Source organism: Vidua chalybeata, chromosome 8 (genome assembly GCF_026979565.1).
Source record: "Vidua chalybeata isolate OUT-0048 chromosome 8, bVidCha1 merged haplotype, whole genome shotgun sequence".
NCBI lineage: Eukaryota > Metazoa > Chordata > Aves > Passeriformes > Viduidae > Vidua > Vidua chalybeata.
Window position 1 is genome coordinate 33,099,652 of NC_071537.1, and position 27,328 is coordinate 33,126,979.

Here is a 27,328-nt window from a genome sequence, read left to right on the forward strand (position 1 = left end):
GATGGGTTTAAACCAGGGTCTTCTCCTCTGGCTGAGTTAAACCAGGATTCAAATCTGACTTTTAAATCAAGTCACTTTTGAGCACGGTTTGGTTCCTCTCACATTGAACTTCAGTCTACCATCATGACAGTCGATCTGCCTCTGAGCTTCACTAAACCTCCTTAACTCCCAAACAGCTGATTCTTTCCCTCATCAGACCAGATAAAGAGTTTCAAAGACAGAGTTATTTTATTGTCACAGAGAAATCCAATACTGAACAAAGAGGACAAAGTTTCAGGGTATTAAAAGACAGAGCAGTGTCCTGCCAGCGCTACCAGAGAAACGGCGATGAAGAGGGAACGGCTGAGCCACTGCTGCAGGAGGTGACACCGCTTGGCCCCTCACCCAATGCCGGGACAGTTTGTGTCCATCCCCCAGAACGACAGCAGGGGCTGAGGAGTGCTTCTGGCATTTGCTCCGGAGAGTTTCCCTGCTTTACCCAGCACTCCTGAGCTACGGGGTCGCCCTCCCCTCAGCCACACTGTCCGTGTGCCCTCCTCTGTAAACGACACGGAGATTCTCCAGGGGCTGTACAGCTGATCCTGCCTTCTAAGTTACAGAAACCAAGCCCTGCCAGCCTGTAAGGACCTACAGAATCTCGTCATTTCTGTTAATTGGCAGCTTTACGGGGGATCCCCACTCTCAAAAAATCCCAAAGCCCTGTCCTGTCGATGCAGCTGTCAGCATCTGATGAATGGGGGGTGTTTTGAAGCCGGGCCAGGGAACGTTTTTCTTCTGCTCCCTGACAGCAGCGATCCAGACACGTTCAGCCTGAGGAGGGAGTGAATCCCAGGAGCTGCTCTATTGGCTTGTACCTCCACTCATCTGCCTCCAGCTCTTCCACCAGACCGGCAAGTTTTTCCATCCTTGCGACTTGTTGATCTGCAGGAGTTCAAAGGTAACTGTGGTTTGCAATGGCAGTGCAATTAAACCTTTCAATTAGATGCAAATTCCCAGCTGTCAGTGGGGAGCAGGGCACAATAAAACCCACAGAGCCCATTTGAATTCAAACCCACTCTGTGCAAACAGCGAAGAGAAAGCAGGGACAGGCTTTTCTGCCCCAGTGTGTGTTTACCCATCCCTGCCCGTGCCATGTACATTCAAGTCCTAACAGGGAAACATCAGGCCCATTAGTGTATAGGGGTGAAAACAGGATGAAGCTCATTTCATAAAGCATAAATATTTATAGTGCAGAAGAACAGAGAAGTTCAGAGAGGGCTTGGTCAGCCCACGGTAGAGCTGGGTGCAGCAGCAGGAACTGTGCTTTTGATGAAGGTCCTTGGAGGAGGATCTGGATGAGTGGGGCAGAGAGGCTCTGCAACCAGAGGCTGCTAATGAGAGGAAGGTCCCCAGACAACATCTTCCTCTCAGGTTTATTTGTAACCAGTTGCATGTTGGGCACACAGGGTCCATTTTCAGTTAAATGTGCTGCAGTGGTGCAGAGATGGGAACATCCCTTCTCCCAGCTCTGCTGGAAGTCTAACAGTGCTGTAAGCTCACTGCAGCCTCTTGGAGAGACGGCCCAGGGCTAGCAAGAGGCGTAACATAAACTGTGTGTGATTTATGCTGACTGCAGCAGTGGGTGCTTTAACAGGGACTGTTCTCACTCCACCTCCTGCACCCTTTTGGGAACTGTCAAACAAACAAGCCAAAAAATTATGACCTCGATCTTTTTTTTTAAGCCCTCCACCTTTCTTACAGGGAGAAAACAGGGAGGTGCTCCACAGTTCCAAAGGCTGGTGTCTATTGGGGTGCCAGGCTATGTAGCAGCCCCTGGTAGCTGCAGCCACAGCAGCGCTCTGGAAACAATGGCTCTGGAGTTCAGCTTTGCTTTCTGGTGCAAAAATACAGGATCACGGCCTTGCAAGCTGCTGCACACCCCCACAACCGGAGGACAGGAAACCTTTCCACTCAGAGACAACAGGTGGAAGTACCATTCTGGCTGACAAGAGGCGGGGACCAGAAAGGATGTGACCCTCAAGCAGCAGACAGGATCTGCTGCTGGGCTCTGTGAGAACCAAAGCTGTGAGGCAGCCGAGCCCATCACTGGGTCACAGACACCTGGGCGAGGGCAAAGGGCCCGCCAGGGAAGCAGAGGTTCAAACAGGACGTCAGGCTGTTCCCTGGGGAGGCAGGGAGTGCACTCAGCCCTGTCACGCCACGCCACGCCACGCCACGCCACACCACGCCACGCCACGCCACGCCACGCCACGCCACGCCACGCCACGCCACGCCACGCCACGCCACGCGTGGCCGCCTCCAGAGTGACTCTGGAAACCTCACTTGACCCCGCCAGGGCCACAAGGGCTCAGCAGAGAAACAAAGGTGGAATGGAGCGTCCCTCTGCCCCAGGCCAGAGAGACACTCAGCGCTGGGCCGAGAGAGATCAGAGCGTGGGCGTTTCCTGCCCAGAACCTCCTCCTCCAGCCTCACCTTGTGCTGCCACACAGCCATGGAAAAACAAGCTTCGGGAGGCACAGCCCGTTCCCACCCCACCTCTGTGGGGCTCCCGGCGCTTTGCATAGGGCTTGCAAAAGGACTCAGTGGTGGCCTGACTTAGTGCTCACTCTGCTTTCTTGTGGCTGACACCCCAGAGCAGGTCAGGCTTTGTCTCCACCACCTTCCCCGAGCCACACGCGGCTGGCGCTTACCGTGCTTTACTTGCTTTAATGTTGATGCAACCTGAAAGCTGAACACAGACTCGCAGAGGAACCTCTCAGAGCCATCTGTAAACAGAAAAAGGAGATGGTTGAACCCCACAGTTTGAGGCTCATCAGCCCTTCAGTGTCCCTGACCTCCTAATTTTATGTTTGAGGTGTGGGCTCCCCCTTGCCTCATTCCAACATTTTCCCCAGTGCTTGCCCTGTGACCCTGGGCAAGGCTTTCGCGGGTTCCTGATGCTGCCTGGGAAGACATCCCATGTGGAATTCTGTTACATCCCCTCTGACAAGCAATTTTAGTCCATTTTAAATACAAGTTAAGCTAAGGAGAAGCCAGGTAATGTTATGGCAGTCTCTGATTCCCTCAGGGTTCAGACGCTCGTGTCCTTAGAATGCTTTAGGATTTCCCACAGGCTCAGACTATAACCCTACATAGAGTTTCAAATAATGTGTATCTTGCCATCCAAGTCGGTAATTGATCATGCAAGTGACTCAGAAACAAAGCAATCTGGAAAACATAGCTAATTGTGTACCAAGCACTGACATAGTTTATACTGCCTCCTTCTAAAAAAACCCCAAAATACCTATGGGTTTATTTAGAAACAAGCGAGATAGCTAAAGTAGCAATAAAAATCAATCAGTCAGTGGGAATTTTTGAAGAGGAAACTGCAGCATCTCCACTGGCAGCTGCCTGATGAGAGAATGAGTGTATCACCTTTGCTGTCAGAAATTCAAAAGCCAACCTAGAGCTTCCTGCAATAGGGGCAGTGTTTGGTTGTTGCTGCCACCCAGAGCAGGTGAACTGCTGTGTTCCGGGTAAAGAGGTCAGCCCAAAGCACAATCCATTTAAAGCTCTGTGCCATAACAACATGGAGAGCAGTTTCAAAGACAAAACTCTGGAAAAATCTAATCCAAAGCTGAACCCCAGGGAAGAGCTGTAGTTTCACTGTGCTCAGAGCTTCCTCTTACAAGTGCTGCTGCAAATACATCGTGGAGACATCAGCAAGAATTTTTTCATGGAAAAACATTGGTAGGGGCTGTCCAGGAAGGCGGTGGAGTCACTGTCCCTGGAGGTGTGCAAGGAATAACTGGATGTGGCACTCAGTGCTCTGGTGCTGTTGACAAGGTGGGGACCGGTCACAGGCTGGACTCGATGGTATTGAAGGCCTTTTTCAACCTAAATGTTGGATTCTCTTCTCCGACTCCCTGTCTGTCCTGCCGAGTGGCTCTCAGGAGGAACAGCTGCCTGTCTATTTGGTAACACGAAGTGCTTCATTACTTTAATTTGTTTTGAGGGCTCGTTAAGTTCTGTGAGCAAACCTTTAGTCATAATTACTTCAATAGCCTGGCATATGGGCTCTAATGTGTAATAAAAACAACCCTTCAACGGCGCAGCCACCAGTTCCCAGCTGCCCTGTGCTGCCACAGGGACACTCCAGCCTCGGTCCCAGCCATCCCACAGTGACAAGGGAGGTTCAAGGGCAGCAGACAGAGAGATGCTGGTTTAACCCTGTCACCCGGAGGAGCTGCCCTTCCTCCCTCACCCAGAGCTTGCTGGGCTTCTCCTTCCGCAATCCCGATGAAGCTGCTGGCAGGGCTCAGGCACCCAGATGCAAGCTGGCAGGGAGACAAGCTGCCTCCTGGACTAACCCAGTCAAATCCAACCCAGACCAAGAAAATTACTACTTCTGCCAAGAAAAATACTCCTGTCTCAGCTATCCTCGCAGCAATCCCTGCCTGACATCAAAGGATTAGCTAACAATGAGCAATTAACACAGTCATGTTCCCTTTCAGGTAGATGCTTCCTGGTCTGAAGTGTTGTCATGGAGATAAAAAGCAGGTGACTGCCAGAAAAATCACTTCCTCCTGGAGGACTGGTGGGAAAGCCGGGACCAACCAAACCCCGGTGCTTCCTTTCTACCTCCAGCTTCTGCCAGTGGGGTGCGAAGTTCGGCAAGCGGAGGAGGAGTGGGGAAGGAGAAGGGCAGCAGCAATCACCTTCCAGCATCTCCCCGGCTCCTTTGGGATAAGTGAAGAGGGCTTTCCGGGGCGGCGCCAGGTCCGAAACGCTGAACCCCGACCCTGTCACAGAGCTGCCACTGACTCCGCCGGCCGAGGAGGACGAGGAGGAGGCTGCCATTGCACCCCGGCCCAGCCTGGGAGGACAAAGAGCAGAGCCTGAGTTAGGAAGGGCGTCTTCTCGGAGTTCCCCGGGGCGCAGGGCCAGCAGCCACACGCCTCCGAGGACGGATGAAGGCAGTGAGGGGCAGGAGGAAGCCGCCCCCGCTGCCCCAGAGCATCCAGGCTGCCCTGCGCCTGTGGGAGAGCTGCCTGTGCCCACTGTGGGGATGGGCACAGAGCTGTCACACCCCAAAACTGAAGGTAACCTCCTGCTCCGACCCCTCGGAATTCCCCTGGGAATTCATCCAGAGCGTGCACAAGAATAACGAGGCGCAGGTTGCTGGCCTGAATTCACTGGCCTTTAGCTGCCCTGGCGCTTGTCCCGCTCCCCGGGGTCATGAAAGGCGGGGTTTCTTTCCTTTTTTTCCTCCTCGTTTCCAGGAGCACAAACACAGAAGCCCTGCTGCCTCATAAAACCTGGAAGGCTGCGGGACTGCCAGTTCCAGCGCCGCATCCTGCACGGAGCCACGCCGTGCCTAACCCGCAGCAGCTGCTTCCTGCATCGCTCCAGACGTGCTTCTGCCTTTCAAACACTGCATTTGACTTAAACTGGCAGTGCCCGAGGATCCATCTGCCTGTGCAGCACAATTCCGGCTGCCTCTTGCATGCCCTCCTTTCAGCCTTGTTATTAAGAGGTATTGGGTTTGTCATGACACGGGAATTAAAACTCCTCACGTCCCTCTCTGATAGTACAAAAGCTGTCACTTGGCCCTTATCAGTGACAGCACTTGTTGCTCCTCCAAATACTTATAAGCAGTTCCAAATTATCCTGCCCATTTCATTAATTTCTGTTATCGTATTTAGTACACTACTGCAGGCTCTTTAGGGTACACAGACAGTGCCCTTGGAAAGCACTTGAGGGTTTTATGGAGAAAATGCGGTTTTAAGACCTTAAAGCTCATCTCATTCCACCCCCTGCCATGGGCAGGGACACCTTCCACTATCCCAGGGCACTCCCAGCTCCATCCAACCTGGCCTTGGACACTTATAGGGATTAGGCAGCCACAGCTCCTCTGGGCAACCTGCGCCAGGGGGTCACAGGGAATAATTTCTTCCCAATATCCCACCTAACCCTGCGCTCTGCAGTGGGAAGCCGTTCTCTTTGTCCAGTTCCTCTGTCCCTTTTAAGTAAGTTTTCCAAGAATGCTAAAGGTTACAGCAGCTCACAGGAGGCTGGGGGCTTACAGGCCGTGATAGAAAACGCCTGCATAAAACAAACTTTTATTTTTGCTACGCTACACCCAGCAACACTTCCCTCAGCAAACCCTCAGGCTCAGCTCCCTGCTCGCAAGGGAGGTGCGACGATCGTTTGCGCTGAAACGATGCCAGCCGGGGCTCGCAGACCCGACAGATTCCTAAGCGTGGCTGCAGGGGGTTTATTTTAAACAAACACAGAGGAGAGGAGGCGGCAGGTCAGGGCGATGCCTGGGCCTGTTACAGCAACCTCCAGCCGACGCCTCAGGCACCTCGGCAGCCGCCATCTTGGCTGGGGCGGGGAGCCCCGCGCTCCCGCCCCTGCGAGACCACGCCCCCAAGGCGCCCGTGGTCACGCCCACACGCTGGCCACGCCTCCTCCCCGCCCTGCCGCCCATGGCCCCTTCGAGCCGCTTCGCGGTGAGTGCGGAGCCCGCGCGCCGCCGCAGCCTCCGCCCTCCCCGCGCGCTCATGCCGTCGCCCTTCACCTCCCGGGCCGCCGCCGCCTCCCGGCGCTCCCCGGTCCCGCACCGAACCCTCTCTCCTCTCTCACCTGGGAGCCCGGACGGCGGCTTGGTGCGGGCGGCGCGCGTGGCCGCGCTCGCGGTGCATGATGGGGCGGGGCGCGCGGCGCTTCCGGCGGGACGCGTGGGGGGAGCGGGGCGGGGGGAAGCGGGGACAAAATGGCGGCGGCGGCGGCCGGAGGGTATCGGCGGCGCTTCGCTGCTCCCGCCGCCTTCCCGCGGGGGTGTCGCTGTAAAGCCGAGGGGCTCTGTTGCTGCGCGGTGCGACCCCTGCCGCCCTCCCCGGGGGCCTGGAGTTGGTTCCCGCGGAGCCCCTCTGGATGCTGCCGTCAGGAGCCGGATCCTGCCTGAGGCTGCAGCCCCAGCTGCGCTCTGCCTCCCGCTGTTGCTGCTCACTTTTCAGAAGTCCTTGTGTCAAGAAATTGTGCCACCGATGTGTTAAAAACATACCCCCCCCCCAAAAAAAAAAAGCCTGCGTGGAAGCAAAAGCCCCAGCGACTGATTTTTCATGGCTTTTCCCGTCATTGTGCACAGTTGACCTCTGCACTTCTTCCCTTGAGCCACCGGAATTGCTGCTTTTATTGAAGTGTAATGTTTTTTATTATCCGTGTCAGTTCAGGTGGTTCTGAGTCATTTCAAAAGGTGGGGCCCGAACTGAGGGGAGAAGTATTAACCTTCTCAACCTGATGTCACTCTCTGTGATAAATACTAGTTGCTTCTGAGGCAAAGCTCTTAATTTTTTTCCTGTTCTGTTGCAATGGACAGGTAAACCTTCTGACAAAGGTTATTTTTTTGCTGGAAACTATATTTTCCGAGTAACAGATTCTGGTTTAAAATTGAGACAACCAATATTAAATTAACTATGCCAGTTGTTATAAATACATATTATAACACTGGCTTTTCACAAATATTAAAATGAATATGATATGTGTTATGTTATGCTATGGCATAACATATGCTATGCTTTATGTTATAAAGTTATGCTGTATTAATCTCTTTCAAGTAGTGTAGTAAATATAGTTTTTAAGCTATAGCATAATATTAAAATAGAAACTATGTGATGTAAGATACTTTTCATAACTAACTCAAAGAATAGAAAAAATAATCAAGAAATTCTTCACATTATCCTATCTAGATAAAAATAACAGCAACAGGTGCCAAGATCCCAATAAAATAATTATTATCTCCTTATCAGAAAAACTCAGACTTCGAAGAACCAAGAAAGTTGATTTACAAGATGAGGGGGGTGGAGTCAAAAATTAAGCAGAAACGCCTTAGTTTAAAAAGAATATTTAAATCACATATGAGATACATGAATATGCAATAGGCTATTGCTTTTAAAGAGTAATCCTTTGTTAGCAAGGTGTGCTTTGTGGCAGAGTGCCAGGCACCCAAACATCCGTAATTCTTTACTTTTTATTGTCTCTTACTGTCCTTATTTTCATTACTATTAAACTTCTAAAATTTTAACAAAGGTGAATGGCGTTTTTCACACCAGTGAATATAGAAATTCAAGTGCTGGAGATGTGAAGAATCTGACAGAACATTGCTGGCTCTTTGTTTTAGCACCGTTAAACGTTCTCCACTCAAAACATTTTTAACTCAGAGCCAGCTAAAGCCCAAAGAAACTTTGAAATGTCACATTTACTGAGGTTACAGTGACTTTTACCTGAAACATGTGAGTTTCAGAGTTGCATACCTTACCCTGCTTAAATTTCCTGTTTCCACTTGATTGTGCTTTACGTACTTGTGACTTCTCATCAAATTGCTCTTTGATTGAAACTCCTAACATTTGAGGAGGTGTTGCCTTTCTTAAGGATCTACATGGAGGAGCTTTTAGCACAAGGAGGGGAGGCTGAAACTGAATATTAGAAAGAAATTGTTCTCCTTTGAGGGTGCCGAGGCCCTGGCACAGGTTGCTCACAGATGTTGCTGCCCCATCAGAGCAACCTGGGACAGTGGAAGGTGCCCCTGCCCATGGCAGAGCATTGGAATGAGCTGAGCTTTAAGGTCCTTGCCAACCCAGTGTGCAAGGAAACACTGCAATGAGCTTTTCCTTGGCCTGGGTCAGCACAGCTGTCTCTGTTGTTGCAGTAGGAGGAGGAGCGGGATGGACGTGCTGCGGCCCCCCTTGATAAGGATCGGGGGGCGAGTGTACCGGAAAAATCTCATCCAAGAGCAGGCCCTCCCACACGAGGAGGAGGAGGAGGACTTCTGTGCAGGTAAGGAGTGATGCTCAGGAGGTGTAAACATCAACTCTGGAGACCTAGGGAGCTCTCAGAGTCATCTCTGATGCCTTTGTGAGCGCAGAGACCCACCCATGTGGCAGATCGAGGTGTTCAAGAGGGAGAAAAAGGCTTTGTGTTGGTCCCTGATGATCCTGCTGCCCAAAGTGGAAGCAGTCCCAGTAATCCCAAGTGGGTTGGCTGACTGTGGAAGAACTCCAGGAAAAGGGAAAACCAGATTAGCTGTGTAGATCTGTTTTTCCCATGTTTCTTTCTTCTCCTTGCTATCTTTATTTGCAGATATGGCAGATACTGAAGGTGCTTGCTAAAGACCTTCTGTCCTTGCAATATTTCTGCCTTTAAAACTGGCCTTTGGAAGGTGTTGCCTATTTTGGGGACAAAATTCTTCCAGTTCTGGTGTGCTTTACTTTGACTTTTCTGCCTGTATGTTTGCTGTAGTTGTGTGAGTTGTGGGCACAGAAAAGCTCCACTGTTAGTTTTCAGATGGGAATGTGACAGTTGTGTCCTGTTTCTCCTCCCACCTTGCCTTTCAGTGGATTGCACTAAGCTTTAACCAGGTGCTTTCCATTCAAATTCATCCCTGCTTGTGTTGGAAAGGGAGTAGGAAGCATGGATTCTTTCAGAGTGTTCTGTTTGATCTGTGCACGACTGAGCAGCCTGCGGATGAAAGGTGCATCTGTTTCTAAATCACTGGCTTGAACCCTCAGACCAAAACTCTCCTCACCTTTTTATCTTTCTTCTTCTGCAGCCTTAAATTTCTGTATTGGCTGCCAGAAGAGATCATTCCCACTGTGTGGGAATTCCACAAACTCCAGCTGAGAAAACCCCTGGTTTGTAGCTACCTGCTTCCTGTGCCTCCCAGCCGGCTGGATTTAGAAGCTGTCATTATGTGTTCCAGAGCTGGTAGCGAGGTGATAAATAAAAAACAGTTATCCACAGCAGATAACAGAGAGAAGCCCATTCCTTCCTTCATTTGACCTTGAAAGAAAGCTGGGGGGAGACTGTTGTCATCCATAAAGCACCGCCAAACTTCACAGAGGTTGTGCAGGGTCTGATGTGGTTTTCCCGGTAGGCCCCAGTGACTGTGCGGACGAACCCTGCGATGCCTTTGTGGTGGAGGAGACCGAGCGAGGCTTCCGGTGCCGGCTGGAGGTCCCCAGCCCCTTGTACAAGTGAGCCTGTGTGCTTTGCTTTATTTGATTTGCCGCCAGCTGGGGAAGAGGTTGAGCACAGAATTATTTATTTTTGGAGGTTGGGGTGAGCGCTGGATCTCTGGGATGTGCTCCGTGCTCTGGGTTGGAGTGCTGGGGAAGGGGAAATTGGCAATGCCTTTCTAGTGCAGTTGGGCCTCGCTTGACTCCTCACCAGCCCCGTGGTAGGGACAGCAGGTGGTGCTTGCTGGCTGGCAGGAGAGTCTTTGAACATCTCTTGCCTTGAACATAAAAGCTTCGAGGAGGGTGGGAGAAGGAAGGGGAGGAAGAACTGGAGCGAGCAGCTTGGCAGGGAGAGTTTGTGGGAGCTTTCAGAGAAAGCACACTCGACTGGAATTGGCTGTTGACATCAGTCCCTTGTTTACTGGGGAACCTGTAGTGTTCAAAGTTTTATCTAGTTATTTTTGACAGTTTTATTAGTTAGATAGTTTTTCTGAAATACAGAGATGGAAAAGTTGTCCATTGTGTATTTGGATGCTGGCAAATGACTACCTTGAGCAAAGCAAAAAGCAGAAAAAGAGCCCTTATTTCTTCCTCAGCTGGGATAATGGGAAAAGAGATTAACCCAGCTGATGGAGAGGCTGTGGCAGGATGTGGTGGGCAGAGCTGTTGTGGACCTATCAACTTCTTTTAACTTAAATCAGTGGTGAGCCATAGCTCAGCATTGTCCCAGGCTGGACATGTGTGAAGTCCTGGGAATCACCTCTGTGCCTGGATGTGGTCCTGCACGTGGAGCTGGGTGTGTGCATCCCTCCATCACAGAGGGTCCAGGTCTGGACACACGTGATGGAGAGTGGCTCGGTGTCACTTTGTGAGGGAAACTCTTGCACTTTCTGCCTCCAGGTACATCATTGGGAAGAAAGGGGAAACCAAGAAGAGGCTAGAAACAGAGACACGAACCTCCATCAGCATTCCAAAGCCTGGAGTGGAAGGAGAAATTGGTGAGTAGGATACCCAAAATGGATGTGCTTTTATCTACTCTTGCACAAACAACAATTTAAGCAGGGAGGGGATACTGGAGGTGTTTTCCCTTTAATTCCTACTTCTTACACAGCACTGACTCACTTTTTGGCCCTGAGAAAATCACTTCACTTTTCTCCTGAGCTTATTTTTATTGTCTATAAATCCTTATTAAACATTGTCAGTTTGGTTTTTTTGTTTAAAAAGTCACTTCTAAGCCTTAAATGGCTTGAGAACTTGGGTCCTGAATGTGTTGGTTTTTTTTGTTTTTTTTTTTTTTTAGTTTTGTTTTCCATCAATAAGAAACTGAAATAAGCATTCAGAGAAATACCTTGTCTATCTGTGTGCAAAATAACCATCTGCACATGATTTAATATGAGAAGGGTTGAGATGACATTTGTGACTTTCTGGTGCTGTCACTAGATCCCAACAGTGAGAGCAGGGCTTCTTGTACCATATGTTCCCTCTCATCACTTCCAGGGATTTAAAAAGAAAGGAGAGCTTGCTCATCAGGGCTGACCCTTGTGAGTTCTGCCAGAGTGGGTATTTGGAGGGTTCCTTAGGGCATGCTCCAGAGATTACTGGCACAGGGATGTTTGTGACAGAGCTATGAGGAGGAAATGCTGGGAGGATCCCACTGTGATGCTGCACAGGAACATAGTGGTGCTTCTCAAGGAGTGGGTCTTGACTTCTTCCCAAGAACTGTGAAGGACTGTTAGGAAGGTTGAGAGATGTTGAAAACATGGAATAATAGGAAGCCAAGGAAATTTTGCTCCTTGCTGTTCTTTCCTTTTGAGCTCAAGTGTTCTCTGTTTGGTGCCTTGAAGTGCGTGCACAAATAACACAGACAGTCTTGATCCTTCGTAGGTTTCCTTGCCCTTTTCACTCTGCCTATATGAAAACTTGAAATTATGCTCTAGAAATCTGAAGGGTCCCTGAACTGATGGGCTCTCAGTCACTGTGTTTAGGCCCTCAGAGCTGACTTTCTGGACAGCAGAGGGATGCTTTTGATGGCATCATCCTGTCTTTGCTGAGGAAAGCACAGCTGTATCAGACATTTTAAGTCAAGCAGGGAGTCTGGCAGGTTTTTCAGTGCATGGTTGGGGGTTTTGATTCCTACTGCTTCCTTGGGAGGCTGGGACTAAAAGCTGAGAGCTTCAGGAAAGCAGAGAGGTGTTGCTGTGTCTCCCTGCAGTGATCACGGGGCAGCAGCGGAGCGGTGTCATCTCTGCCCGGACGCGGATCGATGTGCTCCTGGACAGCTTCCGCAAGAGGCAGCCCTTCACACACTTCCTGTCCTTGGCTCTCAACCAGCCTGCCATCCAGGAAAAGTTCCTGCAGTTCAGAGAGGAGGTGCTGGAGAAGTGCTCAAAGGTAGGGATCCACATGAGGATTAGAGTGCTGTTTCATTTATTGAGAGAGCTCTTTGGCATTTTCCTTGAAGGCCTTATTCTGTTCTGTTTCCTAAGAATGCATTTTCAACAGGCCTTTTACTTAAGTTGGCGGATCTGCTGTGAATTTGTTGGGTGCTGTTGTGAAATTTTCTGAAAAGCGGAATGGTTTACTTAGATATCCTCCCATCCAGAAAAACCTCTACTAACAATACTCTAAGTTTCAAAAGAGGGTTGGGGTTTCTGTTTTTAATGGGAAACTCACTAAATAATGTAGTGGACCTGTCTACATTTTATATGATTTTTACATAACCATGAATTAGGTAGGAATTTACAAATTTACTGCTGCTTCTGTTTCACTTTTCTTTTGGCTCCTGACAGTGAAGGAAGAGGGGTGTCATTGCCAGAGCTGAGCGAGAAATGACTTGGTAGCACATGCCATCCTGCAAATCTCATCACTTCCCTTCTTCCCCAGGAGACTTTGTGCTGACAGCACTCCTACTTGCCTTTAGATCTTGTGTTGGGAGGAGCAGGAAATAGTTAGGCATAGGGAAATTAGGAAGAAAATGAAGGGAAAGCTCTGCATTCCCTGGTTTATTTTAGCGTGCTTCTGGGCTGACAGAAGTAGTGTGTCAGTGCACAGGGCTGGGCTGAGGAGAGGGAAGTGGTGTTACTAAATTGCCATGTCCTCTGTGTCTGCTGCAGGACATCTCAAGGCAGGAGAGAGGTCTCTCTGTGGCTGCAATGCAATGCAGGTTGCATTGCTGATACACTGCAGGGCTCTGTGGGCTGATACTCTTCACTTTCATGTCCATGTTCTTCTGGTGCCTTGCTAATGGGAAAATACAACCTTGCAGATAGCACAGCTTAAGAAGTTTAGTTTCCTGTGTCTTCATGCCATGGGTGTGAATTATCTGATATCTGGGGAGATACGAGTTCTTGCTCAAGTTCTCATGGTCACTTGAATGTCAGTTGTTTCATCTCCAAGAGCAGTAATGAGCTGTCTTTGCAGTCTTGTCTTTCCTGGCAGTTGAGATTTAAGCTCCTGTTCTCCTCCCAGCTGCTTAATTCCTTGACACCTTAGGAGCTTTCTATCACCTGACATAAAATACAGCTGAAATTGGCCAACAGTTCCAGGGATTAGCCAGTGCAATGCCAGAAGAACCTTTCCCTCGGGCTAGGAGGATGATCTCTCCTCATTAGCCAGCAGCACGACCTTTATTAAAGCTCACCTTGATTAAAGGAATGCCCTGCAGGCAGGGGGATGGAAACATCAGCCTGGGAAGGTGTAGGCTGGACAGAGAGTTGGGACCTCAGGCTGGCATCAGTGATGGCCTGGCTCCCTCTGTTGGTTTCTAGTTCCAGTCCTTGTGTGGGACACACCAAGGTTCAGTGAGAGAAGCAGCTCTTTGAGGGGCTGGTGACCTGCACGGGGCTCTGTAGAGGCTGCTTGTGCCATTGGCTCTGGAGTGAGGCTGCTGCTCTCAGCATGGGCTTTCTCTTGCCCTTTATCCCTTTCTGCCTGGGCTAATGGCTGCTACAGTCCTTTCACCTGGCCTTCCTGGAGATCTGGTCCTGCTCTGCCTGAAGACTTGGCATCCTGGCCTCCATGTATTTGGTCCTTCTCCTCCTCCTCCTCTAGCTGTGTGCCAGCAGGTCCTGTGGATCTCTGTGTTCCCTCGCAATGGCCTTGCCTGCTGCAGTAGCCTCAGTGTATCCCATACTACCTGCTGGCTCCTGGCTTCCACGCTGCCCTGCTGTTGGATGAGTCTTCTAAGGACCTTTCTAAGTCTTTCCAGTGTCACATTTCTAACATGTGTGTTTTAGCCATCTTTGCAGGCAATGCTGTTGTTTGTGCTCCCCTCCAGTGTTTTTAATCCTACAGCACAACAGACTGACCCAGGTCCAGCCCTTCTCCCTGCAGAGCACACATTTTTCCTGCCTCCTGGCTGGGTTGCATCTCTGCAGCTCTCCATTGGCCCAGCCTCCACTGGTGGTCCTGCTTGCTCTCCAAACCCCTCCTGATCTTGTCTGTCACATTGTTTCTCTCTTGCTCACTCTTAAATGTCAGTTTGCATCTCTGAGAGGATGGGGGGTTGTCTGCCATCCTCATAAAAACATGTTCACAGACTTTGTGCATTCCTCAAGTGTTGTCAGTCACATTTGGAAGGAGCTGCCTGCAAACCTTCACACGCCCCTTGTCTCAGAAAACTGCAGCAATCCAGCCTTGGTCAGAGAAGTGCTGAGACCAAGTACTAGCTATGTTCATCCTTCGTCCTCCTGCCTGTCCTTCTGTCTGTCCTGCAATTTTTGTTGTGGGTCTGGATAGCTCCAAGTCCTGTAAGGGCCTGAAATGTTCCTGGCACCGCTTACATCAGCTCTAGAGTTTCAATTTTCAGTTTGAAATGTAGAACTCGGTCAGTAACAGGTATTCAGGGGGTTGCATATGCTTAGCCTAGGAATATATAATGCTTTATTTTTCTGCTCTTCCTTCTCCTGGTATTAGCAAAAGGGTTTCTAGATATATTTATTGCTTCCTGTTAGTTGGAGGAGAGCAGTGCAGCCCCGTGTGTCTCTCAATCACTCCTCCAGCCAGTAATGCCACTCTAATACCACTTTATCTCACAGCAGGGTCTGCTAGAAAGCACATCGGTAATGAAAAACAGTAATTCAAAACTGTGCCTCGCAGAGCAATAAAAGAGCTTAGAGATTTGTCCAAAGCAATGGGATTTCTCGGAATACTTGAGGAAATCTGAATAGGTTTCAGTGACAGAAGCAGGGCGTTTCTCCACCTGCTGCAAAACATCTCAGAATTAACTGAACTTCAGCCTTTGAATGAGGGATAATAATGGTAAGGAAGGGAAAGGAGCAGGTGTGTGTGTGTATGTTGTGTGTGTGAGGATCTCTTCTGGCCATTGAGCATTTGTGAGGGACTCTATTTCTCTCTGAAGCAGTTACCATGACAACCATTCATTTATATTTCATAGCGTTTTGTTGGTAGGTATATGCTTTCTAAGTTTGGTTTTTTTTTTTTTTTTTTTGTGTGTGTGTGTCTTTAAAAGCTTTTAGAAGATAAACCTTGTGCTGAAATACAGAACACTTCAGGTGTTGTTCATGCTGTACAGTCAGGGCTGGCAGGCAAATGAAGCAGGACTGAGGGGAGGTTCTTTTAGGTTAATTTAATCTAAATACGGGGAGGTGGCTCACCTGGACAGGCTCATCACTGATGTGGTGCAGTGGGAGGTCCGGATGGCTGGATGACCTTGGAAGTCTCCTGTTTCTCACTGTCATGTAGGTGTCAGAGTGAGGAGAACTGAGACGTCTGTCTGAGCATGCAGGTGGAAAAGGGAAGAGACTTTGCAGCAACATTGCTGCGAAAAATCACAGTTGGGTCTTTGAGAGCTGTGCAAACGCAGCGTTTGCAGGCTGAACAGGCTGCAGACGTAGCAGGGAAAAGAAACAGGATTGCTGTCATATATGGCAACCTGTAAATATCAAACATTCCTAATGAGGTATTTTATCTCAGAGTGGAAGGGACAGAAAGTGGGAGGGTTTTTTGAGCCTGTAGCTCTTCAGACAATCCTGTGTAAATACTCTTTTCCTGGCTCACTCCTTTGTTTGTGGATCAGGGTGGCACAGGGCACATAACTGGCATGCAGTATCCTGCTCTTAAGGAAAAAAAAAAAAACCTGAAAAACATAAAGCTGTCTGCAAACATTGAGAGCTCTTAAAACAGTAGAGAGGACACAGCCAGGGTGGAAGAGCTAAGGAGCTTGATCCCTTGCCTTGTCATGTAGAAGGGCTGAAGTGTGTTGTGGTTTATGATTTCCCTACTACAGGGTCTTAGATTTGGAGGGACAACGTACTTGGGCTTTGCAAAGATTTGGAGACCGCAGATAAAACCCTTTCTGTTCCTTCTAAAGAAGCATAGCAGAGGTAGAAGTCTTTGGTAGCAGGAGAGAGAAAAAATGACCAAGTGGAAACGAGTTGGGTTTTTTTGACCATGACAGGGCAGTGTTAGGGAGAAGCATAAGCTAAAAAGGACAGTCATCACATATGGATAGTGCATAAAGGGATTATTTTTCCTGCCTCTAAATACATCTTAAAGAGCTGAGGTTTGAACAGTAAATTTTTGTAGAGACAATAGGGCAGGTTCCCATGAGGTGACTCAGTGATTGCTGATCGCACATCATGATCTGGGATTAGAATAATTGAGTTCCAGCCTTTTTGCATCCTGGTGAGCAGCATCCAGCCAGGAAGGGCTGCTGAGACACCCACAGGAACGTTGGCTGTTCAGGGGGAGCCAGCTCTGACGCAACATCTATTTTATGTGTGGGAGAAGTGGGATCTGCTGGCCTGTGAAAGAGTAGGGAGTGTAAGCAGGGTTTTGAGGAGCTGCCTGAAATACTAGGGAGTAACACAGGAGGATTATTTAAGTCTTGGCCTGCTCACTGTGCACTGCTCTTCCCTGCTGATCTCCCCAGCAGCAGTATGTGGCTCGTGGAGGTGACGTGCCATCATTTGTCAACTCAGCCCACACGCAGGTGTTGAAAACCTCAGGGGAAAATGCTGCTTTTGGGGCAGGGTCATGTTTACAGCACAAATTGTACTGGGGCAGAAAATGAGGGCAGGGCTTTGGCTTTCTGACCTGCAAAGGGCTGTTACTGTACCTCATCTGTGCCCTCTGTGACCTCGGCTGGTTGTCTGTGGCAAGGTTAAATCAAACCTTCTCCCAGTTTCTGTTACCCAAGCTGTTGTTTTGTGAAGGGCCAAATATTCTCTGATTGCAGATATTACTGGAGAAAAAAGGCTGACAGAGAGAAATCAAGTCCTGTCATGTATGTGAACAGCAGCATGAATGAAAGGAAGCCACAAAGCTTTTACTGCAGGGAGGGGAAGGTAGGAAGAAGTGGGATGGGGCCATCCCTGTTTTTTGCCAAGCTGTGGCTGCTGGAGCAAGCCCCTGGCCTCTGTTTTGCAGCCTGCCTTGTCCCTAGTCCAGCCCATAAGCTGTGCTGTGAAGAAGGGTCTGCGTGTGGTCATTAGGCATGAAAAATGCTGAGCAAGATGTGGGGCATGAGACTCTTGACAGGGTGAGATACTGCAGCATTTAAATGTCTGAAAGGTTTTATTTCAAACTCTGGAGCACAGTAGAAATTTCGAAGCTATTGTTCTCAGCTGGTGCACTCTTTTCAGATGCAGAAAGGCTTCCATGGTCTGGCAGCTTGGCTTCTTCTGGAGTTAAAATTGGAGGTTATTTAATGCGCTGATGGGAAGTGGCCACTAAGTGGAAATAATAGTTTTAATATGTGTGTATTAACCATCCTTGAGGTATTTTTATAAGTATTCTGGAACAGGATAGCACATTTCTTAAAGCTGGATGCAACCACTGCTCCACCTGGGAACAGTTCCTCCCCAGCAACAACACACAGCTCTTCTTATAAAAGGAATTTAACCTTAATTCACCTCAGCAAACTAGAGGGCATATGGGAAGAAGAAAAATATAATTATCAGAGCTGGTATTAGCTGTGCTTCTGTTGTGAGGTGCAACCTGTGTTTAGACAGGATTTAGAGACCATTTAGAGCTTGTCACAACAGCTGGTCTCAGCTTTATTGCACGAGAAATGGACTGAAGTTTTAAGTCTGAGCTGGCTTGTGTTGAGTTCATTGCTGGTAGCAGATGCTGCATCAACACCTGTGGAAGTCTCCTCCCAAAAAACCTCGCACAAGTGAGTGTTGCAAGTCCTGGGTACCAAGTTACAGCCTGCTGTAATGATCTTCCAGGCTGCTGTTCAGCAGCTCTGATGGAAGAGCAGGCAGGGAACTGTGATGGGACTGCAGCTCTTTATTTCACACAAGGCTAAGCTTGCTTCCTCACAAAGCCTGAGAAATTTTCAACTTCGAGTCATTACCAACCCGACCAGAGATAAAAGGATTGATGCCAGTGATTTGGTACCTGCTTTCTGTAGCATTTATCCCTGTGATGGAGCAGGGTGTGTGTGGATGAGGTGAGACACCCCTGTGTGATGGATTGATTTGTAGGATCACGGCGTCAGCAGCAGCCTGTTCCAGAACCCTGCGAAGCTTCACCTGACTCTTGGGACGCTGGTGCTCCTGAACGAGCAAGAGATCCAGAAAGCCTGTGACCTCCTGCAGCGATGCAAAGAGGACTTTGTGGAGTAAGTGCTGGGAAAGGGATGTCATCACCAAGGCCTTGAGAGAGGGGAAAGCAGCACTCTGTCTTGACAAGGAACAGTGAAGAGAAGAGCAGCTCAGTAGCCTTCTCTCAAGTCTGGAAATTAAGAAAAAGGCTGAAATGTTTCAAATGGGGCGGTAGAAATCCCTGAGCAGCCACAGAGAGCCTTACAGCATCTATAGCTCAGCTCAGACCCTTGGCATTCCCTGAAAACCTGCTCTGCTCACTTCTCTTCCTCACATGCATTCCTGTTCTTTGTACCTGAGCAGTTTTTGTCGCTGTCCCCTGCCTGCTGCAGAGGGAGGCTGAGCTCCCTTACCTTTGCACGCTGCCTGCAGTGGGCTCTGCCTCTGGCTCTTCCCTCCTGCCTCAGAGCAGATGCTGAGGTGTCCTTGACACACATTCCTGGACGAGGGGAGCTGTGCAGGGAAGCCATCAGGAGCCTTGTGAGTAATCAGCCTGGAAGTGTCTGTGCTGCTCTGGGAGCGCGGCTGCCTCGCTGCCTGTTAACACTGAGCTGCAGATGCTGGGGCTTTGGCTGCAAATGTGGTCCAGTGACACCATAATTAGCTTATCTCTGGTCAGCTTAGTAATTGAAGATGGCCTGAGGGGGTGGTTTATTTATTTATTTCTGCAAAGCCTTTGCACACAGAGCACGGATCCTTCGCATTCATTTATTTGCCGCTTCAGTGCATGAAGAATTGGCCACGCTGTGCCAGCTAATATCTGTGGGAATTAATGCATGGCCAGAATTCATACCTCTGCCTTTAAAAGGATGGCTCCAGTTCAGCTGTTGAACAGAAATGCAAGTGTGTTTCCAGGGGGAGGCTCTGAATGCAATATTTGGAAAGTGCCAGCTTCCACATAAGTGGATTGAACTGATGCCGAGAAAATCGTTACTCCCCATTTCCTTTAGTGAAGGGGGAATCAACACTTGAAGGTAACCTTTAGTTTATTTCCCCTTCCACACCCAAGTAAATATACTTGGAAAATTAATTAGGCTCCCTTCCACCTACATAAACCTTCATTAGCTTTCATTTCCTTTTCTAAAGTGCAGGCAGTGCCCTGTGAAGTTAGCTATGACCTTTTTGACCCTTTTTAGAATATGTGACCTTTAGTGCTGTTCATTTGATATCCATAATAGTACATTTGTGCTGTTTCCCTCCCAGTAACTATACTGGGAAGGGAAATCACACTGCTTATTTCAGTTGGGAGTCTTTGCTGAGAACCTCAAAAGCTGAACAGAAGTGAGCAAGGTCAGAGCAAAGTCACGCTCACCTTGTTAACTTGTGTTTGTTACATCTGCCTGCCCAAACACTCCCTGTTCTTTCCAGGAGCCCTGGGTGTTAAACAAGGCATCACTTACAGGGAGTGCTGGCTGCAGTGCCAGCCTCCCCAGGATGCTCTCCTGGGAAAGGCAAGGAGGCAGCGTATTGGGAAGCAAATACATTCTACAGGCCGTTTGCAGGTGTGGGAGTGCAGATTATATCCTGCATGAAGAGCTGGAGCTGATTTTAAACCAGCTCTATTTACTGGTTGGATGTTGCTCTCAGAGCTGTGTTCTGTGTCAAGTACCTTTCCCAGCAAAATCAGAGACGTTATGGTTGGTCTTTTCACAGGGAGGCAGCAGCTTCTCTGGAATGAGAACTTGAACCATTTACTTCTGGTGGGTTTTCTGACATGTGGATGGAGATCTCCATGTTGAGGTGGCCTGTGAGCACTGCCAAGTTGACTTAATGTGTGTCTGAAACGCTGAATGTATGAATTTAAATTTTTTTGCCACTCAGGGTGATAGGGCAATAGCAGCCATAGGCTTTTGAGTTTTAGGAATTAGGGAGAGTTTTTGAGTTTTTGCAGTGCAAACAAGCTGAAAAATAGGGGACAGAAAAGAACTCCTGAGTGGAGTTCACTGCCCCATAGGCTCTGTGTAACATTTAAGTCCCACTTAACGTGAAATTTGTGTCTCACTACGGCAAAAAGAGTAATCTCATTCCCATAGTAAACCCAAATATTTGGTATGTGCACGAGGAGCACTATGTGTTGCATTTCAAGAGCTGGTGTGATGCTTTGCTTTTTTAACATTAGGGATTTCTTGGGTTTTAGCCAAATTACTGGAGGCCAGCCCCTGACGGTGGAAGTGGCAGGAGTGGAGTACATGAACGATGACCCTGCCATGACAGACGTCCTTTATGCCAAAGTCCACATGAAGGATGGCTCAGACAGGTGAGTGCCCCTGCTCCTGTCTTTCATTCCTCCCTGGAGTGCCAGGGAAACCCTCTGGTGGGTGCTGCTGGCAGTCCTCTGGCCAGCAGTCACCAAGATGAAGTCATCCTTGCTTCCTGAACCAGTTAAGGCAGTGATGTGTTTGCTCTTTAAAATCAGTCACTGGTGCTGCAGCTGAAGGGTGTCGTTTGTTTCTGCAGCAGTCTGTCAGGTTGAATGATGGAGTCACGGCTCGCACGAGGATAACATGGCCGAGGAGATACTCCTGAGATGACTTAGAAGGCAGGATGATTTGGCCTCTACTGTCTAGTTCCCAACCTGCTGTCCAGATTAATCTGGACAACCTGGCGTATTCTGTTCTGCAGCACTTAATTATTCTTAAAACCCAGTTAACCCAGAAGGTCCTCAGAAGAGCATGACCTGGTTACAGAGTTGGTTCATGTGTCTGCAGCAGCCTGGAATAGGTGCTGGGTGTGAAATGTCTTTTGGAGCTGCTGCTGCAAGATCTTGAAGCCTGGTTGGTGTCAGCTCGAGTGTTTGTGCTGTTCACCACTGTGGCTGATGGCTTCAGCTCTACAAACAGCCCTGCCCAGGATATGGCAGTGTCTGGACAACCTTCCTTCATCTTGTTTTTGAGAAGGACTATGTCACCAGTGGCAGCACTGTCTTTTCTCTTGTTGCTTTCTGGAAGACTGAGGAACCATGGATGGAGCTTGGAACACCCTGTTCTAGTGGAAGGTGTCTCTGCCCATGACAGGGTTTGGAAGCAGATGATCTTCAACACTTCTTCCAACCTAAAGCACTATAGATTCTATGATTAACATAAGAGCTGTTGTACTCTGTGCTGCTGGTTGCCAGAAATAGGGAAGGGGAGTAGCCAAAAGAGCTTTACCTCCTGTCTTTGAGCCTCAGCCTCCTCTTTGCCTGACAGCACTGCCCTTTTGTTGTCTGTTCCCATTGCTAGAGGACAGCAGGAGCTAGCAGAGGAGCATGGAGCAGTGCAGCTGGAGGAGGGAGGCTGTGAGCAGGGACCGGCTCAGGGAAGAAGGGATATGTTCTGGCATATCCTTTCCCTGAGGGCTGAGGAGACAGCAGGGGGGGCAGCCCTGCTTAAAACCACACTTTGGAGCCTGTGTTGAAGTAAGAGATAGGAAGTGGGATAAGGAAATGAGGGGAAAAATGAAAAATGTAAGAACTGCTGTGAGGCAGTAGGAATTGAAGTCTTTTCCCTTTCTTGGCTCTTCCACTTTGAAGTCTGTCCTACCCTGGAAGAGGTGAGATAAAAACAAATGGGGCAGGTAGGGAACCGGGGCAAAGCAGAGATCAGCCAGGAGACAGAGCACAGGGAGAAAGAGAGCAGAAGCACTTGGAAAGATGAGATGGAGACAGACATTGGATGACCCAAATGTCCTTCTGTGGGTTTTGTTGTAGAGAGCATCTAAAATACCAGCTCTGGGAGCTGAGGTCTGGGCCTGTTCTCCTGAGTCACTGAGCTCTGGCTCTCTCTGAGGTGCAGTGCTTGCCAGTCTGGTTGCATCTGAAAATAAATCTGTGGCCTGAGGAGCTGGGAGAGGAGTCCTGTAGAGCATAAGCGTGGCCTACATTGACAGTGATGTCTGCCTGCCTCTGGGGACAGCTGGAATTGTTGGTACTTGCACTGTGCTCTGTTTCAGATGCCAGCTGTACCCTGTGTGATGAGAACCCACTTAGGCATAATGCTGGAGAAAGTGCTGATGTGCGTCAGGGCTGGCAGAGCTGCTTTGGGCAGGGGATAGAAGCGAGGTCTTGAAAATGAAAACAGCACCTGGCCTTGAAAATGAAAACAGCACTCCCCAGTCACCCCAGGAAAGGACTGACAGCTCCATTGTCCTTCACAGAAATCTGTTAGCTGAGGTTTTGGCCAAAAGCAGACCTTGTGCTTTGCATGGCACCTGGAAACCGCCAGGCTTCTCTTCCACAGCGCCTGCTTTGCTTTTTGCACAGCAGCAGGCTCAGAGAGGGCCAAGCAATTTGAAGTTTTAATCCTTGGCCCAGGCTGGTCCTGCCCTCACCTGCAGATTAATTCACAGAATCACAGAATAGGCTGAGTTGGAAGGGGCCCATCAGGGTCATCGAGTCCAACTCCTCTGGCCGGAACACCCCAATGCCACCACTCTGTTTCACCCTGAGAGGGTTGTCCAAATGCTCCTGGAGCTCTGGCAGCCTTGGGACCACTGACAATTCCCTGTTCAGTGCCCCACAACCATCTGAGTGAAGCTCATTCTCCTGATACCATTCATCTGGCACTTCTCCCCTTATATAGTTCCTTAGCTATGAGCAAGCATCCAGAAGAACATTTAGCTTTGCAGAGGGAAATAAAGGTGTTTTTGTGCTGATGGAGAGCAGCTTTTCCTTCATTTGAGATTCCAGCAGACACTGTTTTGGACCAGCAGTGATTATAAAGAGAAGACAAATGGTGATCTCTCCAGAAAACCCTGCTTTGGTTTCTGGCCTGTAACACAGGTGAACAGCTGAACAGCTCCTTGAACCTCTTGCCTGCTGAAACCTGCTGTGCCTTGCTTAGGGAAATGGGAAAGCAGTTTCTGAGCTGCAAGGCCAATACTAGAGGAGAGTAGCAGCCACGTGGCTTCCTGTGCTGGATCAGACTGCTGCAGCCTGTGCTAGAGAGAGGTGTGTGCCTTCCTGTCTCATGCAAGATGTCCTGTTAGCTCTGTGTAGTTCCTGGCATGGCTGAGGGGTGGAGTTCCTTCCTGATCTTTGGATGATCTTGATCAGCTTAAGCTGTAAAGCAGGAGATTTGATTTATCCTGACTTAGCTTGCATAACTGCAGACAGAATTAGGGGTTGGCAAGCCCTTCTGCACATATAATGGCTCAGACTGAAAAAGGGATCATGCTCTGATGCCTCCCACATGGCAAATAATTTCCATTATAATTCATTCTAATTTGTTTTATTTCCTTGATTAACTTTATAACGTAATAAAGCACCATTTTCACTTGAGCTATTCTCTGTTAATTTGTTTTAGTATTGTCTGTAATGATATTCATTTAATCTTTGTCATTGCTAATTTTAAAAATCACTGAAGTAAAGCCAGAAAATAGTAGAAAGCCGTGACAATTGGTAGTTTGAGAGTCTTGCAATGGTCACATGGGGGCTGGCAGCCCGTTAGGGGCAGCCCAAAGCCAGCAGTGGGGTCGGAGCTGGCATCCAGAGCGTGGCAGCCCCAGGCTCTGGGGACAGGCCACTCTCTGCCACAGCTGAGACACCAACCTGGTGGGACCTCACGGAGCAGAAAGCTCTCTAATCTCTGGGACAGGCTGGGAGAAGCTCAGATTCTTCTGCACAGGCATAATACCCTCTGGCCTTATTTTTGGAGATGAGAAGTTTTCATTCTGGCATATTCTCTCTACCTTTGGTAAGAATCAGGCACTGCAGAAATTTTTTGGGCACAGCAGCATCCTGGAAGTTCCTTCAGCTCCTTAGACATGAGTGCATTGCTCTGATCCCTGCTCCTGCTGCCTGTCCACCTGCCTGGGTGGATCTGCCCTCAAATCCTGACAGTTCAAGGCCAGACACAAAGGGGGGAATAAGTCCTTGGATTTTGCTTGCTCAGTAGCTCCAAAGCTGGAGTGTTCACCAGGATGTGCTGACAGGGTTTGTGCCCCTGTCACCATGTTCTGGGCTCTCCCAGAAAGCAAGTCCAAGGCTGGGTTGGTTATCTGGGACGGAGAGGAGCCAGGCTGCAGCAGTGCCTGAGCAGATCCTCTGGGAGTCAAGGTGCCCAAGCCCCTGCGGGTGTGCAGATTTTAGCATTTGCAAGGAGAGTCACATTGTGTTTCCTGGCAGTAGAAAGATGCATCCTTCTGCTCCCAGTAACATCTGTCACTGTGAGCGAGCTCTCTGCTGTGCTAAATCTGCCCTTCCTCGTGGAATATTTGCAGCAGAAGCGATCACAGAGGAAGCTTTGTGCAACAGTCAGAACTTTTTGCACTAGAGCTGAATGCTGATGCCTCTGCTCGCTTTCCATCAAGGACTAGCTCCCTTTCCTGTGTGCATGCAGAGACTTCATTTCACACTTGCTGCCCTCCTGGCTGAAAAGCCAAAAGCTGATGCTGCAGAGGCTCCTTGTTTTACATGGCCCTGCTCTTTCTCTTTGGTTCCCAGGCTGCAGATGGTTGCTGATCAGCTGGTGGAGCGGTTTGTGGCCTCTGGCCTGATGCTTAAAGAATGGGACAGGGTGAAACTGCATGCCACAGTCATGAACACGCTCTTCAGGAAAGATCCAAGTATGTACAGAGCCTTCATCCTTGCTGCTAAATGCATTTAAAGTAGTCCCGTTGCTCAGCAGATGCTTTTGTTTGCTTTTTCAGTGTGGTTTTTCTTACCTACGGGGCTGGGGGGAGATGTCTGCAGATAAAACCCAGGAGAAAATAAAGCAATGAACAAAAGTCATAGATTCAAAATCTTGGCACCCTGTAGCACTCATAGTAACTGGGCTAGGGAAAAATATGTTCAAGTAGAATTGTAGAATGTCCTGAGTAGGAAGGGACCCACAAGGGTCATTCAGCTCAGCTCCTGGCCCTGCCCAGGACACCCCAACAATCACACCCTGTGCTTGAGAGCGTTGTCCAAACGCTTCTGGAGCTCTGACCATTTCCTGGGGAGGCTGTTCAGTGTTCTCTCTAGGTGAAGAACTTTTTCCCAATATTCAACCTCCCCTGGCACAGCTCCAGCAATGCCCCTGGTCACAGAGAGCAGAGGTCAGAGCTGCTCCTGCACTGCCCTTTGTGAGGAAGCTGCAGACCCTGATGAGGTCTCCCCTCAGTCTCCTTCAGGCTGAACAGAGCAAGTGACCTCAGCCACTCCTCACAGAGGCGAGATCTTGGGCTCTCTGTGTCCTGGTGTTAAATTGAAACTGGGTAACAACTCCATGTGTTGTGCTGACCTTCAAACAAGATGAAAACATAATCCTCTTTGGTTAACTTAGACATTGCTCATTTCTTTAGGAAAGTGATTCCATTGTCTTTCTCCTTAAATCAGCTGCAGACAGATGAATGTGATGCAAAGCCGAATGTGAGCTATTCTTGAGTGTATGGCGTCTGCTGTCTCTGCCAAAAGATTGTCTGCTCTGGTTGTCTGTAGCATCCTTCTGATCACATTACTTTATAAAGCAGCCCTAAAAGCTGCCCCTCCTTGGCGAGGGGCAGTGAGTTACAGCCTGGTTCTCCGTGTGCAAACGTGCATGCTCTGGCACGGTGGACCCTGTGCACTGCAATGGGTTGTGTCAAGAATTCTTTAGCTGTTGCCTCTCTGAATCTCTGCGGGGACAGTGATAACAGCAGGTAATTTGTGTCATTGTTTTCTGGGCAGGTTTTGGGTCTGACTGCTGCTGAAGTCAAACAAGCACACCCAGGGCGTAGAAACCCTGTAAAGATGGGGCTCTCAAACTGAGCCCTGAAAATGTGACCCCAGAGTGCTGCTGTGGCTCTGTGTGAGGGGAGGCACATGGGCAGCTAGGTCTGGCATCCTGAGTCTAAATTCTGCACAACCCCATGAGGCATGAGAGGCATTCAGACACAATGGGGAGAGCATTCCGCCAGCATTCCGCAGGCAGCCATAGAAGTCGCTTTGTATTCCATACAGGATTTGAACAGCAAGCTGGATGTGAGGGGGACTTCATAGTTAATGATGGAGATGAAAAAGAAATACTGAATATATTCACCGAGTGAGGCAGAGGTCCTGTGGAAGGAACAGATCATGTACTTGGGGATTATATAAAAACCCAGCCGTGCTCTGGGGAAATGGATCTCAGCTGTAGGCTTTTGGCAGTTGCTGTAGGCCTAGGCTGCTATTCTGAATGTCTGTGTGTGTGTGGCTGCGTGCCCACCCCACAGAAGCATCCACAGCACACGTATGGTGCAGGCAGCAGAGGTTTGTGTCGGCGCCGGCCGCATCCCGCCTGGCGTTGTGCTGGCATGCTCAGCCTGGAATCTGGTGCTGTTCCAGGCCATGCAAGTGCTGTCTCATACCCTGACATGGCAGGATGTGGGATGAGAACGAGCCAGAGAGAAGCAGGTGTGTTGCACTGAGCAGTCAGCCCTACAGAATCACCACAGCAGTAGCTGTGATTTAGGGCCTTTCCTCCAGGTAACAGAGGTGATCCCGATGGAGGCACCAGTTCCAGCCCTTTTCCTCCTCAAATCCAAGTGGAAGTGGGTTTTTTTTTGCACTGAGAACTCGACAAAGATGGTTTATTAGCTGGCAGCTGACTTTGGGGAGGGACAGAGGTGGGGGGTTCTCCCATCTGAAGCTCACAGAGTTCTCCCATGTGAAGCTCATTCTGCTGGTGGCTTTTCTCTCTACAGCTGAAGAACGAAACAACACAATGACTGGTAAATCATCTTTCAAGGAGCGGGAGTCATTTAATGGCCAAAATATCCTCAAGGTCAGTATGAAACAATTAAGGAAATGGAGCCAGCTATGGATATTGTATAGCCAAAAGA

General features: G+C 49.2%; 2 protein-coding genes across 7 annotated transcripts in view; one reads left to right on the top strand and one right to left on the bottom strand.

Moving 5' to 3' along the window:
- Positions 1 to 209: 209 nt before the first annotated feature.
- Positions 210 to 6,723, bottom strand: ANAPC16 (anaphase promoting complex subunit 16). The gene is made up of 4 exons (XM_053948484.1): positions 6,628 to 6,723; positions 4,698 to 4,855; positions 2,691 to 2,765; positions 210 to 921 (listed from the first exon to the last, which is right to left on the bottom strand). The coding sequence occupies exons 1-4, from the start codon at positions 6,684 to 6,686 to the stop codon at positions 806 to 808; spliced, it is 408 nt and encodes a 135-aa protein (XP_053804459.1). The 5' UTR covers positions 6,687 to 6,723; the 3' UTR covers positions 210 to 805.
- ASCC1 (activating signal cointegrator 1 complex subunit 1) overlaps positions 6,407 to 27,328 on the top strand; it is a 35,971-nt gene continuing 15,049 nt past the window's right edge. Inside the window, exons 1-9 of one of the 6 annotated variants that reach the window (XM_053948478.1) lie at positions 6,407 to 6,494; positions 8,693 to 8,820; positions 9,917 to 10,016; positions 10,899 to 10,996; positions 12,211 to 12,389; positions 18,449 to 18,585; positions 20,706 to 20,825; positions 24,990 to 25,111; positions 27,191 to 27,270. In XM_053948478.1, the coding sequence (XP_053804453.1) occupies positions 8,709 to 8,820; positions 9,917 to 10,016; positions 10,899 to 10,996; positions 12,211 to 12,389; positions 18,449 to 18,585; positions 20,706 to 20,825; positions 24,990 to 25,111; positions 27,191 to 27,270 (948 nt within the window). In that variant the 5' untranslated portion in view covers positions 6,407 to 6,494; positions 8,693 to 8,708. Of the gene's footprint in view, positions 6,495 to 6,562; positions 6,651 to 7,054; positions 7,241 to 8,692; positions 8,821 to 9,916; positions 10,017 to 10,898; positions 10,997 to 12,210; positions 12,390 to 18,448; positions 18,586 to 20,705; positions 20,826 to 24,989; positions 25,112 to 27,190; positions 27,271 to 27,328 lie in introns of those variants that run through there. The other 5 variants (XM_053948483.1, XM_053948480.1, XM_053948479.1 and 2 more) reach the window with 5 other exon arrangements.